A 19,355-nucleotide genomic window follows, 5' to 3' on the forward strand; every position below is an offset into this window, starting at 1 on the left:
ATAACGCCCAGATCATCTCTAGACCCAAATATCTCCCTGAAAATCCGCCTTAGACCCCAGTATCCCCTCAAGGACCCTCCTCAACTGCCCCAGAATCCCCTCAAAATCCCCCCAAAGACCCCCATATCCCCCAAAAGACCAACCCAAATTTCCTCTTCGGCACCTCAATAACGCCCAGATCATCTCTAGACCCAAATATCTCCCTGAAAATCCCACCGCGGAGCCCAGTATCCCCTCAAGGACCCTCCTAGGACCCCAGTAGCCCCTCCAAGACCCCCGTCCCCATGACCCCGAATCCTCCCCCCGCAGGCCCCGAGCAACGCCCCCGTCTCTCTGCCCAGGACCCCCGGAGCATGGCCCGCTCGCCCCCCGGCTCGGTGCCCCTCGGCCGGGGCTGGGCCCCCGCGCCGCCCCCGCACCGCCTGCGCGCCCTGGCCCGCGCGTGGCTGGACGAGGACGCGCCCTGGCCGGACGCGGCGGGGGCGGCCGCGGGGGACACCGCGACCCGCGCGGAGCTGCTCAGCAAGGCCGGGGGGGGCCCGGGGGGCGTCCTGGCGGGGGCCCCCTTCGCCGAGGCCGTTTTCGGGGTGTCGGGGTGCCGGGTCACCTGGAGGGTGCCCGAGGGGGCAGCGCTGCCCCCCGGGCGGGCGGTGGTGGCCGAGGTGGAGGGTCCGGCCGCGGGGGTGCTGGCGGGGGAGAGGGTGGCCCTCAATATTTTGGGGCGCTGCAGCGGGGTGGCCTCGATGGCCGCGAGGGCCGTGGGGGTGGCCCGGGCTCAGGGCTGGGCGGGGGTCGTGGCGGGCACCCGAAAAACCACGCCCGGCTTCCGCTTGGCGGAGAAATACGCGCTGGGGGTGGGGGGCGCCGACCCCCACCGGGGAGGTTTGGGGGGGCTCATTCTGCTCAAGGACAATCACCGAGCGCTGGCGGCGGCAGCGGGGGGGCTCGAGCAGGTGGGGACGCCGAACTTTGGGGGGATAATGCTGGGGGGGAGGGGTGAATTGGGGGGTTCTGGTTGCGGGGGGTCTCCAGAATTTGGACGGTACTGGCGGCAGGACCCCTGGATTGGGGAGATTGGGGGGGTCAGGACCCCATTTGGGGGGGAGATTGGTGGGGGGACCCTTGAATTGGCACATTCTGGGTGGTAGGCATGACAACCCCAATTTTGGGGGTGTGGGACGGGGGGAACATGAGGTTTGGAGGAAATGGGGGTTTTGGTGGAGGAGACTCGATTTTGTGGGGAGTGATGGTTTGGGGAACCCCGAATTTCGAGGGTGGTGGGGAAGCACCAAAATTTGAAGGGGGCACAAATTTTGAGACAAAATCCTGGATTAGGGTGTTCTGGGTGTGAACTGATGCGGGAGGACCCCTGGACTGGGGGGTTGTGTGAGAGGGGGGTCCCAGTTTGGGAGGGAAATTAGGGGGTAACCCCTGAATTGGGGGGGATCATGTGTTGGTTAACTAATTTGGGTGTTTGTAGGTGAGGCAACCACAATTTTGGGGTCGGGGGACACCTTTGAATTGAGGGGATCTGGGGGAAGGACCCCAATTTGTGGGGATCAGTGATGGGGGGACGATGGGGGGACTCCAATTTTGAGTCATCCACTGGGGGATCCCCCATTTTACCCCACCCCATATTGGGTCTGAGGGATTGGGCATTGCTCTGGGGTTCCCCCTGACCTCTCTCTTCCCCAGATGATTCTGGGGGTGCGCCGGGCCGGGGGCTTCACCCGCCGGTTGGAGGTCGAGTGCTCGAGTGCGGAGGAGGCGCTGGCAGCTGCGGGGGCTGGGGCTGACATCGTCCTGCTGGACAACCTGGCCCCACAGGTGAGCCCCAAAATCAGAGCGGGGCCAATAATCGTGGGACCCCAAAAATGGAGGGGTTGGACTTTCAAAATGGGGACAAACCCCAAAAATGGGGCACAGATCTCCCCAAAAGTGGGGTGGTAATGCCAGAGATTTGACATCTGCCCCCACCAGATGAGTTCCCAAAATCTGGCAGGGGCCCCCAAGAACGGGAGGACCCTCCAGGTGTGAGGCTGGACCCCAAAAATTGGGGTCTGGACTCTTCAAAATGGGAGGCAGACAAGTGAAATGGGTTGAAGACCTCAAAAAATGGGGGGTAACCACACAGATCCAGATTCTGCTCTCCCCAGCTGAGTCCCCAAAATCGAGGGGAGCAGCAAAAGTGGGGGACACCCAGGGGTTAGGCTGCACCAGTAAAATGGGAATCTGCTGTAAATGTGGGGCAGCTGCAAAGATACGAGGGGGAATCCCAATTCTGGGTGGTCCGAGGGTTGGGTAATCCCAATTTGGGAGGCTTCTGGGTGGAGGGACTCTTGACTTGGGGAGTTTAGGCAGGGGGACCACAATTTGGGGCTCAGTGGGTGGGCAAATGCCTGGATTGGAGGGGTTGGGTAGGGGGTCACAATTTTGGGGGGTTCTGTCTGTGGGAACCCAATTTGGGTGGTCAGTGGATTGGAGAGCCCAAATTTAGGGTTCTGAGGTCAGTGGTGGGCGGGGCCCCCAATTGGGCAGATGTTTGGTGGGAAACCCCTGGTTTTTGGGGGTTTCTGGTCTAAGGGGGATAACCCTTGATTGGAGGATCTGGGGGAGGACACCCCAATTTTGGAGCTCTGTGCCTGGAGTAATCCCTGAATTGGTGGCTTCCTGTGGGAGGGGACACAAATGGGACAGATTTGGGCGATGACACCCCCCATTTTGGGGGAGAATCCTGCCCAACCCAGATGCATTGTACATCCAGATGTCCAGGGTGCCCCCAAATTTTGGGGAGGGAGTGCTCCCTGCTAACGGGGTGTCTCCCCCCAGGAGCTGCACGCGGCGGCAGCGCAGGTCAAGGCTGCACATCCCGGGGTGATGGTGGAGGCCAGCGGGGGCATCGTTTTGGAGACCCTCCCCCAGTTCTTGGGGCCCCACATCGACGTGGTGTCCATGGGGTGTCTGACCCACAGTGCCCCCGCCCTGGACTTCGCACTGCGGGTGCTGGAACCCTAAAATCCATCCCATGGCCCAAAAAAAAAACCAGCCTAGAACCCCCAAAATCCAACCTGGGACCCACAGAAAACTTATCCAGAACCCCAAAACCCAAACGCCCAAATCAATCCCGGAGAGAGCGAAACTCAGTGTGAAAATCCAAAATCCACCCTGGGAATCCTCAAACCCCAAAGGCCCCCCTGCTGAGGGGACTGTAAAATCTGGCACTGACTCCTCCCATCTGCCAGGGCCACCAATGTCTGAGACCTCCCCACCTCCTGGGACTCCAAAATCCATCTTGGGACCCACAAAATCAATTTTGGACTGCAAAAATCTATCTTGGAACCCCCTAAATCAACTTTGGGACCCCAAAAATCCACCCTGGGGCCCTCCAAAACCCACCTTGGGACCCCCAAATTTCCCCTGAGACCACACAAAGCCCACCCTGGGGATCCCAAATCTCCATCCTGGGGTTCTCCCACTCACCTCCCTCCTCTAAGGTGGACCCAAAATTCCATCCTGAGGTTTCCCCTTCTCCCTTTTCTCTTTGTACCCCCAAATAAACCCCTACCTCACCCCCTCCCAACAAGTCCCTCCAGTTTTTTCAGGGTGTCACCCTCAAAACCCTCAAGTTTTGCCCTCGATGCAAAACTTTATAAAAAACAAAAGAGGGGGGAGGGAATTGTGACCACTGACCCGTTGACCCCCTACTCCAAACCAGTGTCAATTCTGCTGGTCAATACTGGGATTGGCCTTTTGCAAGGAACCCCCATCTTCTCCCTGAGAAACTGGAATGAAAAATAGAAATCCTTTGCCTTGGTGAGGGAATTGGCACCTGGGCAATGCACCCATAGCTGGGACAAGAGGTTGAAGGGCCCAGACCCAGTTTAGGGGTCCCAGATCTCAGCTGGAGGGCCCCACACCCAGTTGGAGGATCCCAAACCCCACTTTGAGGGGCCCAAACTCCAGGCTGGGGGGGGGAAGAGGGGGTCCAGACCCAGTTTAAGGATTCCAGACACCAGTTTGAGAGGCCCAGGTCCCAGTTTGGAGAGCTGAGACCCCAGTGTGAAGATCCCAGATCCTGCTGGAGGGCTGCAGACCCCCGTTTGGGGGTAGCAGATCTCAGTTTGAGAGTCCCAGACCCAATTTAAAGAACCCAGATTACAGTTTGAGGGTCCCCAACCCCAGTTGAGGAATCCAGGACCTGAACCCACAATTTGAGGGACCCAAACCCCACTTTAGGCATCCCAGATCCCAGTTTGAGGGTCCCAGACCCACCACCAGCACACCTGGCACCACCACAGCACTGAGAATTGGGATCAGAGGAGAAATCCGGCTGTAAATCACAAAAACAGGATCTAATTCCTGGCCTGATCCCACCCAGCCCCATCACACCTGTGTGTGCCCACCTGCCCACAGGTACCTTTGGGATTGCTCCAGGTGCAGTTGGTGTTTGCTGAAATAATCCACAATTTTACACCTAAATCTCCTCTGGGGCCTTTCTTTAGGGTGATTTTTGGGATTAAACATGAGCATTACTCTCTACAGCTCTCTAGGTTGTGGGAATTCATCAACCTGAATTGCCAGGCCCTTCAAATGAGCAGCATGAGATACTGAAACTGGGAAAATCCCAAAAATCACCACAAACTTTACACAGGTGAAGGGAACGATCCAATTATCATGTTGGATTTACCTCTCTGGTCTCACTGTACTGCGCAGCAATGGGAATTATTTCTTCCAGAGTTCATTTCCAGGTGCTGGCTTCAAATGCCTTCTGTTCATCTATCAGTTCTGGGAGAAAAAAAAATAACAGGGCAAAAAGGGGAAAAGGTCCCAAAGACCAAGCTCCTTCCCTGTAGAGGACCCTCCTCAAGCTCTGAGCAATGACTCAAACTTACACAATTATTCAAAAATTTTCAGTAACTCCTAAAAATGGAGCAGTTCCAAAATTATTCAGATCCCACTGAAAATGGCTCAGTTGCTTCCAGAATTATTAAAAGGGCCAGTGTGGAACCAATATGGGACCAGTAAGAACCAGTATGGAACCAGGAAGGGATTGGTACTAGACCAATATAGGACCGGTATGCAGCCAGTAGGGCTAGTATGGGACCAGTATGACACCAGTATGGGACCAGTACTTGACCAGTATTGGACCAGTAGAGACCAAAACAAGCAAATACAGGACCTTTATGGGACTGGTGCTGGAACATTATGGGCTGGTGCAAACAAATACAGGCCAGTGCAAACCAGTATGAGCCAGTACAGAACAGCACAAACCAGTATGGGACCAGTACAGGCCAATACACACCAGTGTGAGGGCTAGTATGACCACTGCACAACCACTGTGGACCAGTAATGCACCAGTATGGGGCCAGCAGAGCCCTACACGAGCCAGTGCTGGCTAAGGATTGGACCAGTATGGGAACCAGTATAGGCCAGTACAGGCAAGTACTGGGCCAGCATGAGACGAGTATGGGTGACTACAGTAGCAGTACAGGACCAGTACAGGCCAGTATTGGACCAGTACTGGACCAGTAATGGGTCATTTCAGGACCAGTATGGAATCAGTATGAGACCAGTGAGGACCCATATGGAACCAGTATGGGCAATTAGGGACCAGTACACACAAGTACGTAACAGACTGGGACCAGTAAGGCAACGTTAAAGACCAGTACAGGCCAGTATGAGACCAGTACAGGAGCTGCATGACCCCAGTACAAGCCTTCCAGTCTCACTTCACTGCCAATAAAGTTCTGGAAAAGATTTTCCTGGGAGCTGTTGCAAAGCCCTGGAGGACGAGGCCAGCCCTGGTCGCAGCCAGCACGTCTCAGGTTCCTCCTGGGGCACGATGACCCCCTGGCTCCCACGGGGTGCACAGGGGGAATCTGCCTTCCAGCAAAGCTTTCCAGACTGTCTCTGCCAGGATCCTTCAGGACAAACTGTCCAGCCCCAGCTGGATAAATGTGGGAATCCAGAGCATCCCTCTGGCTGCCCTGGAAGGTCTGGGACCCTGGCAGGGGGTCAGGAACCCCCTGTACAGAACCCTGAGAGACATTGTCTCTGATCTCTGTCCATGGAAAAGATTTTTCAATCTTTCAGGATGAATTATAAGCTCTGAGTGTTTGAAATAAGTAGCAATTAGTGTGGCACGGGTGCAAAAGTAGAATTTTAGGATTCTAGATAAGGGGTTCAAAAGGGGCAGGATGGAGGAAACTGGGCGTGCCTTGTCCTTTTTCTTCTTCATGCCCTCCATGTTTCACTGTGGTGTTGGCATTTTTCTCTTGGTTTAGGCTGGGGGCACACTGTCCAACATGGGTGATAGGTATTGGCGCATTATTGTAAATATAGCACACGTAGTTTTTGGTATATAATGTTTGTAACATCCCACTGAGGGGCAGAGCCCCACACGCTGTCCTGCAGGACAGACCTGCTGCAGGTCAGAGAGAAAATATTGTAGATAAGAAAGAATAAACAACCTTGAAAACCAGCACAGACTAATTACGACTCCTTCTTTGGCAGCGGGGCTGAAAGACAGAGACTTTCTACAATCTCGGGAGCATCTAAATATCACAGATCCTGACAGATAAACATGCCAGGTGTTGGGTGACAATTGGGCACAAGGGTCGGGCTCAAAGGGTGACAGTGACCGGGGTGGCATCAGGCTGGCACTGGTCACTAGTGGGGTTCTGCAGGGCTCCATCCTCGGCCCTGTGCTCCTCAACATCTCCACAAATGATTTGGACACAGGACTGGCAGGGATTCTGAGCAGTGCACAGCCAGTACAAAATGGGAAGTAAAGTTGTGGAGGGCAGTGATAGAGCGAATTTGGTGCATGCCTGGTGTCTGGTCAGTGTTGCAGCAGGGCATCCCTGAACTGGTAAGAATTAGCATTGACCCCATGATTCACAGAAAGCTGATCAATCTATTACATACATCATTAATAAGAAACCCACTGTTTTTCTAGACAATTGTGATACAGCTGGACCTAATTGGTCCTCCAATCATAACACCATCACCATTGGCTAATTAAGAAATCACCCTTTGGTAAACAAATCTCCACAATACATTCCACATGCTCACAACAGCAGATGCAGCAGGTTAAGATAAGAATTGTTTTTCATTCTTTTCTCTGATCTTCTCACAGCCTTCCCCAGGACAATGCCTGGGAAATTTGTGTGCTGCTCTCTGTGGATGCATGTCAGGGTCAACCCAGCACAATAACTGCACGCACAAATGAATAATTTAAAAACCACAAATACCTGCACATCCCAGCCCATCCAAGCGCGGGGTGCTCAGCTCTGCCCTCCAGACCCCTCCCAGCAGCCATTTCCCTGTGCCCAGGCCATGGCTCAGACACCTCTGCCCATGGACTGTGGTGTCCAGGCTTTGGGGTTCAGCTCTTGGGACAGCGCTTGTCTGAGCTGCGGAGACCAGGGACACCTCAGGACTGCTCAGGACACCCCAACAATCCCACCCTGTGCCTGGCTGTTGTCCAAACACTCCCGTACCTCTGGCAGTCTTGGGGCCATGACCATTCCTTGGGGAGCCTTTTCACTGCCCAAGCACCCTATGGGAGAAGAACCTTTTCCTGATATCCAACCTAACCCTCCCTGACACAGCTCCAGCCGTTCCCTCGGGTCCTGTCCCTGGGCCCAGAGAGCAGAGATTGGAGCTGGCCCTCAGGGGGAAGTTGCCAGGGCACTGCTGACTCAGGTCCAACTGGCCATTGGCCAGGATGGCTCAGCTTCCCAGCCCCTCATTCCCCAGTCTCAGGGTCCCTCTCCCCACGAGGCCTGTTGGGGCCAGTACCTGTCTTCTCGTGGAGTGATCTGCAGCAGTGTTGTGGCCACCTGCCCAGGATTCTTGTCAGCCATCAAGAGAAGCAGGGAGTGGATGCTGTGCTGGACTTGGGTGTCCCTGACCGGCCCAGTGTGGTAGATGTGGCTCATGGTGTTTGGCACCTGGAGGGACATACGTGAGGGTGGTGCTGCCGCTGGAGTCGAGCTGCCCTTCCCATCCCTCTCTGCTGCCTCAGGGTGGCTTCGAGTGCCCAAGACATCTGGATTTGGGAGGGATGGAGGGAGGCAGGAAGCCAACATGGCAGGGCAACCCAGACACAGGCCACTTACATCCATCAGCCACCAGTCAGGGTCTCTCCCAGTCACCTCCAGCATGCTGAGAGCCACCTGCTGATTGTAGGTGGATGAGTAGTGGGACATCATAATGGCCGAGAGGGTGATGCATGACCTCTCAGAAGGTCCGAGGTATTTTCCAACGGCCTGTGGCAAGAAGGAAAGGAGCCCTGCTGATTCTGGGCCCTTTTGCTTACACAAATGCTGTGGACAAGAGTCCCAGCAATGGGAGCTCTCAATACCTCAATGAAGTCCTTGGCACTGGGAGAACGAAGCGAGGAGGCGATCCCAGCTTCCCAGCGTGCTCAGAGCTGTGCATCACCCCCTGGCAGTGTCACACCTGAAGAGTGGGGAAACTTGGACACGTCAGTGGGACGCAGCTGCTGTGCCAGCAAGCCATCCACATCCTTGTTGGAGCTCTGGATGCTGAGAATTTCAGACTTTCTGTGCTGACAGACTCTGACCCCCAGGAGAGCACTACATTTGACCTGAGGCCATGAAAAAGACTTCCAAAGTTTATTGATAGCAATGGGATTACAGGTGAGTAGTTAATCAGAAGTGTGTAATATCACAGGCTAGAAAACTTAAGAGTTTAAGGTTTTAGAATATAGAAATATATATAGGGCAAGATAGAGGTTTTAGAGTAGTGACTAGTTGTTCTTCTTTACCTTCTTCTTCCTTCTTCTTCATAAGTTTGAGTAGTATTTTGTAACTAGACAGAAAAGTCTGCATTGCTAACTTCAAGTGATTAGTTATTAGGTTAAAAGTGAAAATAATTTAGGTGTCATTTCTTAATTAGATGGTTTAGCCTTAAAAGACCTTGTAACAAGAGACAGCCATTTTGTGCCTTGTTAATGAAAGAGGACAGAACTCACTGCCCGTGAGACTGCAACATCGATAAGTTAAACAGGAGTATTAAATGAGACTAAACATGAACTATAGTCGAGTACCTTCAATCCCAGTCTCGACAGAAGAAAAAAAAAGCCGAAAACCAGCACATCCTGACAGAGCTCGGCAACTAGGAATGGTGTGTGGCAAGCACATTTCTCTCTCTCTCAGGATTTTTCATAGAGGTGCACAGAGAGAAAGAAAGAGAAAACAACTCCTATTTCTTCTCCTTCTTTTTCCCATGTGGAATGTGTTTGGAGAATTGTTTACCTGGGGTGATTGCTTGATTGGATTCTGGTGAGGATTGTTTGAGCCTGATGGCAAATCAGATCCACCCGTGGCTAGACTCTCGCAAACAGGGTCACAAGTTGTGAGTAGTTAAAGTAGGTCTGTAGTTTTAGTATCTTCCTTTATATAGTATATTAATGTATTATAGCATAGTTATAATAAAGAAATCATTCAGCCTTCTGAACTGATGTTGGACATCATCGTTTCTTCCCACTGGGTTCGCCTGCATTTACAATAATGGCAGGGGAGGAGTTGGCTGTAGCAGGAGGTGGTGGCACTGACATAAAGGGCAACCTTCCCCCAGGGTCTGTAGCCAGTGCTGCTGGCCCAGGAAGCTCCAAGCCCCCGGAGCTCTGCATGTAGCCCCCAGTTACACTGTGGCTGCAGTACTGGTCTGGGCTCATGGGGTTGGAGTGTGGCAGGGAAGGACACGAGATCTCCAGGGGACGTGGGGAACGGGCAGGATGGGGCTGAGGCTGGTGTGGAGGAGCAGCTCAGCTGCACGGGACCATCAGTGTGAAATATGCATACTTTATGATTGGTTTTTCACTAATATCACAATGAATATTATATGTGTAATGTTAAAACGTTATGCTGTATTAATTCTCTTAAGTAGTGTGTTAAATATAGTTTTAGGTTACAACATAATGTTAAAATAGAAACTCTGCGATGTAGGTTTTTTTTACTAGCTCAAGAAAAGGGATAAGATAATCAAGAAACTCTCCGCACAGAGCTAACAGTGACAGGGCACATAAAGAGTTAGGGCCTCCTTATCAGAAAAGACAAACATTCTTCCACCTTCTCCCCGTCTTTATGGAACCACCAGGATTAAGAGGAAGGAGTTGACAAAAACCAGAAAAGCTCTTAATTTGCAAGGAATGTATGCATCATGTATGAGATACATGAATATGCAACAGGGTTTTTCCCTGTTTTTTTTTTTTTAAGGGTTATTCCTTTGTTCACAAGGCATGCTTTTCATGACTTAGTGCCCAAGAGCATCTGGACGTCTCTAATTCTTTGCTTTTTATTGTCTTGTAATTGTCCTAACTCTAAATTTTTATTACTCTAATTGTATTACTATTTTTATAACCATTTTATTATTACTAAACTTTCAACATTTTAAAAACCAAGTGATTGGTGCTTTTCACAATCAAGAACCTGGGACAGAGAGTATGGGGAAGGAACAGAGGTGATAGCAGTGCTGGGGACATGGCGGCACCTGCACCAGGCACAAGGGTCCATCAAAATGCCAGGGAAGACCAGCAGACATATCAGGGGGTGTGACTGTGTGGGGGGATTCAGCCCACCACAGCTTCTCTTACCTTTCTGCTGACAGATGAAATTGAGTAGGGCGTAGAGAGCATCCAGAGCCACACGGTCGGTCTTTTCTTCCTCAAATGACATGAGGATGAGACGTCCAAACACCTTCCCAAGGACTGGGATCTGGATCTGTCCACAGGCATCACCTCTTTCCTCATTTTGACCAGCCTGGGGGAGGCAGGCAGAAGAGCAGAATGGCTGAAGGTGGCAGCTGAGGCCAAAACTCTGACCCACACAGTGTATCCAGGGCTGGAGGTGGGTCAGAGCTTGGTAGGGCCCTGCAGGCCCCATCTCTCAGAGAATCCACTGGACAGTAGCCCCAGCAGGGAGAGCTCCCTCCATGCTCCTTGGGCAGTCCTGTCTGACACAGGGCTGGGGCAAAGCTGGCTCCTGGCTGGGAAGCCCAGGGGAAATGGAGGGACTAAGACTTTTCAGCTCAGAGCCTGTGCCCAGGCTGGCCTTGAAGGCACCTCAGGGCTGCAGCTCTACTGGCCACGGGCACAGAGAGATGGCTGGAGGGTGCCTGGTCCTCACCTCCAGAGTGGAACAGCTGGCCAGCCAGCAGCTCAGGATGCAAATCCTCTCCAAGGCCTTCTCTGGCACAATGGCTCTCTCAGAGCTGGTGAAGGTGAGCAGCACCTGGGCAGAGAGGCTGAGGTGAGCCCTGGGAGCAGACACCAGCTCCTGTGGTGGCAGCATGGCTTTCTCCTCCTGGGCTGGACTCCTACAATCCTTCAAGGCTTCCTCTCACCTCGAGCTCAGCCTCAGGAGGCTCCTGTGCCTGGGACAAAGGCCCTGGGTCAACCTTGCAGCCAGGCAGGTGCCACCACCCTCTGCAGCCCCTGTACTCCAGCTGAGCCCCAGGGCAGGTCGGCATCCTCCCCACAGTGTGCTCTGCCTGCTCAGAACTGGGCTGGGGCCATCCACCCAGGACTGGACAACCTCCCCAGGATAAGGAACAGTCCCAGGACCCCTGTTCTTTGCACGGGCCAGACCTCCAAGACATCCTGCAGCACCTCGCCAGAAGAGTTGAGCACCACAGCCTTCAGCACGATGTCCATGGCATCCAGGGTCTGCAGGGAAGACAGAGAGCAATAGCAGGGCTTCTGCTGTCCCTCCCACCCTGGAGACTGATCTGAATTCCCTGGGCAGGATGCCCGCACTGCCTGGGTGATCCAGGGACAGGCAGTGTCCTGCAGGCACAGCAGCCTGTGATGCCCGTGGCCGAGCCCTGGGAAGGGGACGGAGGGATGGGGGTGGGAAAGCAAAGCAAGACCCTGCCATGCCTTGGGTCTCTGATCACGAGGCAGCACGGCGTGGCCAAGAGCAGCCCAGGGGGCCTGGGGTTCCTGCAGCTCACCCAGCACTTACCTGAGTATAGATGCAAGCCTCCAGGCCTGTCATTTCCTCTTCTGGAGGAAGACAGAGGACACTCAGAAAGCAGGAGCTTATCAGCTGTGTGTTGTCCTGCAGCACCGACATCACAGAGCTGCAGAGAGGGAGGCTCCAGTTGGATACTGGTGATGGGAGCAGCCTCTCAGGGCCTTGTGCAGGTGGACACAGAGCGCTGGGCTGGGGTCCCTGAGAGGCATAAGCAGGTACCTCAGTCCGGCGATGGCCAGCATGGCGAGCAGCCGCAGCTCTGTGCACATCTGCTCTTGGGGCTCCTCATTCAGCAGTGCCTGTCCAGCACAGCTGGGCTGGCACCTGGCAGCTGCCAGCACCCAGTGCCACCAGCTCACTGCCCTCACAGGGTGCTGGGGTCCCCTGCCCCCTTCCCCAGGTGTGCCCTCACCTCAATCTGCTCTGCCAGCTCATATCTGCGGCCGAAGAGCTCCAGGCCTAGTAATGATTCACAGTCCGTGGCGCTTCTGCACAGGCTGCAGATGCTCTCAAGGAACTTCAGCTTGTTATCCTTCATCTGGCAGCCAGAGGACAGAGAGACCATGGGAGTCTGAGGGGGGACACATGGCCAGCAGGACCAGAGCCCTGGGGAAGCAGCAGGGCATAGCCACAATCCCATGGGCTGCAGGCAAGAGAGCCTGACAAAGGTCAGGTTGAATGCCATGGCTTCCTGTTCCTCATCATACACAGGTAACCTGCGGGTGTCAGGATCTGTGATATTTAGATGCTCCCGAGATTGTAGAAAGTCTCTGTCTTTCAGCCCCGCTGCCAAAGAAGGAGTCGTAATTCATCTGTGCTGGTTTTCAAGGTTGTTTATTCTTTCTTATCTACAATATTTTCTCTCTGACCTGCAGCAGGTCTGTCCTGCAGGACAGCGTGCGGGGCTCTGCCCCTCAGTGGGATGTTACAAACATTATATACCAAAAACTACGTGTGCTATATTCACAATAATGCGCCAATACCTATCACCCATGTTGGACAGTGTACCCCCAGCCTAAACCAAGAGAAAAATGCCAACACCACAGTGAAACATGGAGGGCATGAAGAAGAAGAAAAAGGACAAGGCACGCCCAGTTTCCTCCATCCTGCCCCTTTTAAAGCCCTTATCTAGAATCCTAAAATTCTACTTTTGCACCCGTGCCACACTAATTGCTACTTATATCAAACACTCAGAGCTTATAATTCATCCTGAAAGACTGAAAAATCTTTTCCATGGACAGAGATCAGAGACAATGTCTCTCAGGGTTCTGTATAGGGGGGTTCCTGACCCCCTGCCAGGGTCCCAGACCTTCCAGGGCAGCCAGAGGGATGCCCTGGATTCCCACATGCAGGCATCTAACAGAGAGAAGGAAGGGCTACAGAGGATCTGGCAATGGGAGAGAGCAGGGGAAGATCTGTCCTCCACCTGGGCCTGTGCCTGTTCTGCTGGCACAGCCTTCCCATGCGGATCCTGGCTGGAGGGTGCCCAGCAGAGGAGCTGCCATGCTGGGGCACAGCATGGAGGGGAAAACCGCAGTGCCTTGGGCTGAGGAATGCGTTGACAGAGGGACAGGAAAGGTGCAGTGCCCCGTGGCATCCCTGCCTCCTGCTAGCCCAGCTGCTGCTCACTGCCCTCACCCTGGAGCAGGAGTTGGGGCTCCTCTGCTCACCCCCTCTTTGGCAGAGGCTGTGCTGGGGCCAGCATTCAGACCTGAGCAGCCTCAGCACTGAGGCATCACAGCCACCCCTGGGCTGCTGTGAGCCAGGGAAACAGGCTGGGGTGCCAGTCCTGCCCAGCCCAGCAGGGCCCCTCACCCGTCTGCAGGGGCTGCACCATTGTCACCTTGTGGGGCTCCACTGGGGAGCTGCTGTCCTGGGGAGCCCGGTCCTCCTCTCAGGCCACCCTGGGCTGGCTCAGGGGTTTCTTCTCCATCCTTCTGTGGAAAGGAAAGGGCTGGTAGTGGAAAAAGGGGAAATGAGAATCCTTTGGGAAAAACCTCAGCACCTCGGGGCTGCTGAGGAAGCAGGGATAGTCTTGGGCTTGTGTGCAGAGGCTCCTCACCAGCTCTGTATTCCCATCCTATCCTGTCCTGTCTCTGTCCTGCTGACACTGACCACAGGGGTTGCAGTGGGGTGTCACAAAGGGCTCGCTCCCCTTTGGCACCTGCCCCCAGCAAAGGCTCCCAGCAATTGTTGACATGGGATGTGCCCCCAGCAACAGGGCCATTTTTTGCCAGCCGGGGGACTATGTACAAATCACGAATGGAACGGCACTGCAGAGGAACCTGTCTCGAGCTGTTTATTTTCCAGAATCAGTCTCATTGCATGGTTATGACAATGGGAAGGTGCCAGCAGCTCACATCCCAGGCAGCAGACAAAGAACTTAATGTTACAACTTACTTTTAAAGCTTTTTGACCTATCACACAAAGCAAAAGCATATTGACAATAATTCTATCCAACCACTATAAGCACACGTACCTTTGGTTAAAACAATGCTCGCTTATTTCCAATACAATACCTGCTTGTAAGCCTTAAGATACAATGCACAGAGCTCCATTATTCAGCTTAAAACTTCCTAATATTTTGCTAGATATACTTTTCTAGAATTTAGGGAGTTATTCTAGCCAAGCATTAATACACTGACCATTGTTCTTTTGTCCTTACTTTTCAACTACTTATATCATTTTTCTGCTGACAAATCTTATGGCTACTGCTTAGCTCTAATCGCAGTTCTGCTGTCTCTGAGGCCTGCCCTTTGCAGCTTTCACAAAGCCCTCTGATTTTAAGGATTTCCACACCAGTGACCACTGCCTGGGCAGGGAGGTTCTGGGTGTCCCTGGGGGCATGGGGACAGCTCAGTCCTGGGCACACAGGTGCTCCTGAAGGACCTTCAGGCCCCCTCTGCCTTCCTGTCCCCTTGGGACATCCCTGGTGTCCTCCAGCATATCCCAGAGCCCTGTGTTCAGACACCCCCACATGCCCCCAGGATGCCCCTGTGTGAAAAACAAGGTTGACTCTCCCGTAAAAATTTAAACGTTTAATAAAGGACAATAGGAGACAAAGACAATAAAGCAAAGATTTACGGCTTGGAGCGTCTTGGCACTCAGCCAAGAGCACACCTGCTATTTTGGAAACATCCTTGAGATGCCATTTCCAATGCACCAGCCTGTTCCATATTCATATACAATTATGCATAGTAAACTTTTCCCAAATCTAGTTTACATATTCCAAGAACTGTTTAGCATAGTTCCTCCTCGGGTCTGCCTTGTTAGGGCATGCAGATTCCTTGGTTGTGCTTTTAGTCCATTTTTATCATAAGCTTCAGGTCTGGGCCTTGGTCCATACTTTCTACGGATGGCAAGTGTTGATAGATGCCATATCTGTAGCATGTGTCTTCATCATATGTTCTTGGATGTTCTCCCAGCCAAGCAGGCATTTTAACACAAGCATACTATATCAGATATGTCTAAGCTTTAGTTAACAACAGAAATAAAAACTGTATCTTTATAGCAAAGTTACTTTAATATCACACATATAGAATCCATTTTAACATTGGAAAAAGCCAACATTATAATACATATTTATAACAAACCCCCTCTTATTCTTTATAAATCATTTGGCTTGAGCAATATGTCTTGTTCACTTGTATGTTTCGTACTAGGCTGGTAATTAGCCGAATAAAATGGGATTAAACAAGGAAAAAATATCAAACCAGCTATAGCACATAAAAGAAAGAAGCCTCATTTCTTCCACCATCCTATCCCAAATACATTACCCCACCAGCTAGTTTTTAACATTGGTTCCCAATTTTGGACCGGTACCTGGGTTATTTTTCTGATATCTTTTGCTATTTCCAGGATGAAATCCCCATTGCCATCTATTTTCAACAATCTGATGTATTAAACTTTCCACAAACACCCCCTTCTTTAGCCAATAAATAGTCTAAAGCCAACCTATTCTGATACACCGCAGTTTTTGTTTGGCTTTTCTGACTCCATATTAATTCCAATGCCTGAGCAGCTTTGTTTTTTATCATGTCTATAACTGCTTTGAGTCATATAATACAATTCAGCATATAATTTGGGGCCAATACAGAGTTACATTGCTGTGCTGCTTTTACCTTTTTGTTTACTAACTGTTCTTTTACTGAATCTTGGAGTACACCCCTAAGGTCAAATGTAAAGCAAATCCATCTCTCCCTTTTTGGACATTCAATTCCCTGTCTATCACCACTTTTTCCTGAGTTTCTTGTAATCCAATATTTTTCCCCATTTTGCCTGCAGGTACTTCATTTGGATGGGCTATAACAGTGGCTGTTGACATGGGTGTGTGTAACAAAAGAAGAACTTTGGTTTCTTTCCATGTAATATTTTCTGTAGCATTTGTGACACGATCTCGCCGGTATCTTGAAAGGTAAAAGACAACAAATGAGTGACAGAAACAGGAATAACAGAGGTCTGGTATGGCTTATACCCCCACTTTCTCTGCCTAGGGGGTTGCTTCCCATAGCAGGTGTGTGTGATCTTCTTGGTGGCGAGTACAGTGGTCAATCCAGGTTTGCCCTCTTTTTCCCTTGTCACGCCTTTTTTACTAATTTCCAGGCAAATTGTTTTTGACACTCCTTAGCTGTGGTTTCTCACCGTTCCTCAGGTATCTCCAATTCAACAGGCACTAATAATTCCCATCCTCAAAGCAAAGTTATTGTTTCAGTTGTCTGAGTTCTATCTGGATAGGGGATAGATTTGGCGCTCGACACTTCCTGCAAGAAGAGCGTTGATTTTGTGAACTACAATACCAATTTTTCACACAATTTAAACATTTACACATTTCCCACACTTTAAACATTTACATTTAACCTAGCTAGCAGGTGGCACTTAAAGCCACTGATATAAGCTTAGCCTTATTCCCCAATTAGGTGTGATTCTTTGTACATTCCTTGGATCATTTGGGTCCTCTCAGTTCATTACCACCCAGTTCCCACTTGAGAGTTGTGAAAAACGCCAATCACTTATTTTTAGAATTTTTAAATGTTTAATAATAATTAAATGGTTATAAAAATAGTAACACAATTAAAGTAATAAAAATTTAGAGTTAGGACAATTACAAGACAATAAAAAGCAAAGAATTACGGATGTCTGGATGTTTTTGGGCACTAAGCTGCCAAAAACATGCTTTGTGAACCAAGGAATAACCCTTAAAACAATATACTGTTGCATATTCATATATACTTCATGGTTATGCATACATTCTATTTAAAACAAGAACTTCTGCCTGCAATGTGTCAACTTCTTCTTTTAATCCCCATGGTGTCTTCGAGTCTGAGCAAGGCCTGAAGAAATTAGCTTCTTCTGATAAGAAAACCACAAATTCCTCTTCTCTGGAAGATTTAGGTCTTCTGTGACTGTTATCTTGAAGCGAGTATCTCATTCCTTTAAAAAAACCCCACATAAATAGTTTCTATTTTAACTACTAAAGCTTCATTTTAACTACACAACTACATTTACCATACTATTAAAATGGTAATACAGTACTTCTAATCAATATAACATAAAACATATAATATTCAATTTAATACTTGTGAAAAAGCCAATCATAAAATATGCATTTTTCACAAGAGCCAATTTGGTGTCACTCGGTTTAGATGTTATAGTCCATTCCTCAGGTACCTTCACAGGTCCTTCTGCTGGCATGAATCCATCCTTGTTCCCTGGTCCGGATCACTGCCTCAGTTGTCAGTAGTACCTGAAAAGGACCTTCCCATTGTGGAGTTAAAGACTGTTCTCTCCATGTTTCCACTAGTACCCATTCCCCTGGATGGATATTATGGATTTTAAATTCTAAAGGTGGGGATTGAGGGATCATCCCTTTCAACTGCAAATTTTTAAGCATTTTTTGCAATTGTTGTGACATGTTTTCTAACACTAATTTCCCCGACTTCATAAGTAGCAGTTTCATGTTGGGTGGTCAGAAAGGGTAACCCGAACATCATCTCATAGGGTGACACTCCCAGACCTGACCTGGGTTGTGTTCGGAGCCTCAATAGAGCCAAAGGTGAACATTTTACCCACGACATTTGGGTTTCAATCATTAATTTGGTTGGAGTTCACTTTAAAGCCTGGTTCATCCTTTCTTCCCAGACCAAACTCTGTGGATGCCATGGGGTATATAATTCCCATTTTATTCCCAAGGCTTGAGTTATTTGCTGTAAGACTTTTGCAAATGGGTTCCTGTAGCTGAGCCTATTCTATTAACCATTCCATACCTGGGAATAATTTGTTCCAAAAGAGTTTTACATACCACATTAGCTGTAGCTCTGACAGTGGGAACAGCTTCTACCCAATGAGTCAACTGCTAATAAAAACTTCCACCTCTGCACGTGGGGAAGTTCAGTAAAGTCCAGTTGGATACTTTGAAAGAGTCATAGAGCTAACTCGTGGCCTCCTAATGCTGTTCTTCTTGTTACCTTTTATTTACCTTTTGGCAAGTTATAGATTTCTCAGTTATTTGCTTTGCCAATCCAAGAATTCCAATCCACACATAATTCCTTAAGAAGTGATGTGATAGATGGATGTGATTCGTGCTGAAGAAGTTGTAATTATATCAATAACTTGGGAAAATAATTGGAAAAGTACATGTGATTAGTGTTACAAAGCAGATGGGTTTCTCCAAGAATACATGTGGGAAGCAGGATGCAGGAGTTGGATTCAGCCTTGGGAATGGCGGAAGTCAGGAGCTGACTCCCAAACCAAACTTGGCATCAACTGAAGTTAAAAGAGACCTCCCAGAGCAGGATCGGCCTTGCATATGAATAAAATTGGGACTATTCCAGATAGGGAACCTAAAATAGTGGTCTTATCTACGAAATAATAAGGCCCAATTGGAACATAATGCATCAAGCTCAATGTGCATGCGCAAGCTGCCAGGTCATTCAGAGGACAGCGAGGAAGACAGCGAGACTTCCTCCAAGAAGACCCCCGAGGAGACCAGAAGAACCCCTAGCAACAATGGGAGCATGCATCATGCGGTGAAGTGACGCAGATTTCAAGAATTGAAAATGGGAGGAACTACTGATGAATATGTATTAGCACACAGTATAAAAGTTGTGCTTGGATTCTTCTGTATGGGTGGCAGGGCGGGAAGTCCTCCCCATATCCCGATCGGTTTTGCTTATGCTTTATCCGAGCCACTGCCAAATAACTCTTTGTAACCACTTCATTATATTTGATAGTATGAAATTGGACATATGGGACCCCCCTCATAATAGTGATCACACAAAGCCTGAGTACCCCAATGAGTTTTTTGATTCATGTCTTCTAATAATTTCCTAGTAAGTGGCTTATTAAGAAAGT

At 50.2% G+C, this 19,355-nt stretch overlaps 1 protein-coding gene and 3 long non-coding RNA genes across 4 annotated transcripts; 3 read left to right on the forward strand and 1 right to left on the reverse strand.

Moving 5' to 3' along the window:
- Positions 1-344: 344 nt before the first annotated feature.
- Positions 345-3,583, forward strand: QPRT (quinolinate phosphoribosyltransferase). The gene is made up of 3 exons (XM_068178969.1): positions 345-953; positions 1,696-1,827; positions 2,830-3,583. The coding sequence occupies exons 1-3, from the start codon at positions 354-356 to the stop codon at positions 3,013-3,015; spliced, it is 918 nt and encodes a 305-aa protein (XP_068035070.1). The 5' UTR covers positions 345-353; the 3' UTR covers positions 3,016-3,583.
- On the reverse strand, positions 3,185-4,147 carry LOC137467483 (uncharacterized). Its single transcript, XR_010995526.1, has 2 exons — positions 4,014-4,147; positions 3,185-3,964 (listed from the first exon to the last, which is right to left on the reverse strand). It is a non-coding gene; the product is annotated as an uncharacterized lncRNA (long non-coding RNA).
- On the forward strand, positions 3,851-4,479 carry LOC137467485 (uncharacterized). The gene is made up of 2 exons (XR_010995528.1): positions 3,851-3,983; positions 4,038-4,479. It is a non-coding gene; the product is annotated as an uncharacterized lncRNA (long non-coding RNA).
- A 5,226-nt stretch (positions 4,480-9,705) lies between these two features.
- Positions 9,706-10,772, forward strand: LOC137467487 (uncharacterized). The gene is made up of 2 exons (XR_010995530.1): positions 9,706-9,818; positions 10,458-10,772. It is a non-coding gene; the product is annotated as an uncharacterized lncRNA (long non-coding RNA).
- Positions 10,773-19,355: the final 8,583 nt, after the last annotated feature.

The sequence above is a fragment of the Anomalospiza imberbis genome, unplaced genomic scaffold (genome assembly GCF_031753505.1).
Source record: "Anomalospiza imberbis isolate Cuckoo-Finch-1a 21T00152 unplaced genomic scaffold, ASM3175350v1 scaffold_65, whole genome shotgun sequence".
Taxonomy (NCBI): domain Eukaryota; kingdom Metazoa; phylum Chordata; class Aves; order Passeriformes; family Viduidae; genus Anomalospiza; species Anomalospiza imberbis.

Excerpts from the sequence above, each read along its gene's own strand:
- QPRT (XM_068178969.1), top strand. The coding sequence starts at position 354 with ATGGCCCGCTCGCCCCCCGGCTCGGTGCCCCTCGGCCGGGGCTGGGCC. Across the intron at positions 954-1,695 it reads CAGCGGGGGGGCTCGAGCAG|ATGATTCTGGGGGTGCGCCG; the intron begins GTGGGGACGCCG and ends TCTCTTCCCCAG. Across the intron at positions 1,828-2,829 it reads TGGACAACCTGGCCCCACAG|GAGCTGCACGCGGCGGCAGC; the intron begins GTGAGCCCCAAA and ends GTCTCCCCCCAG.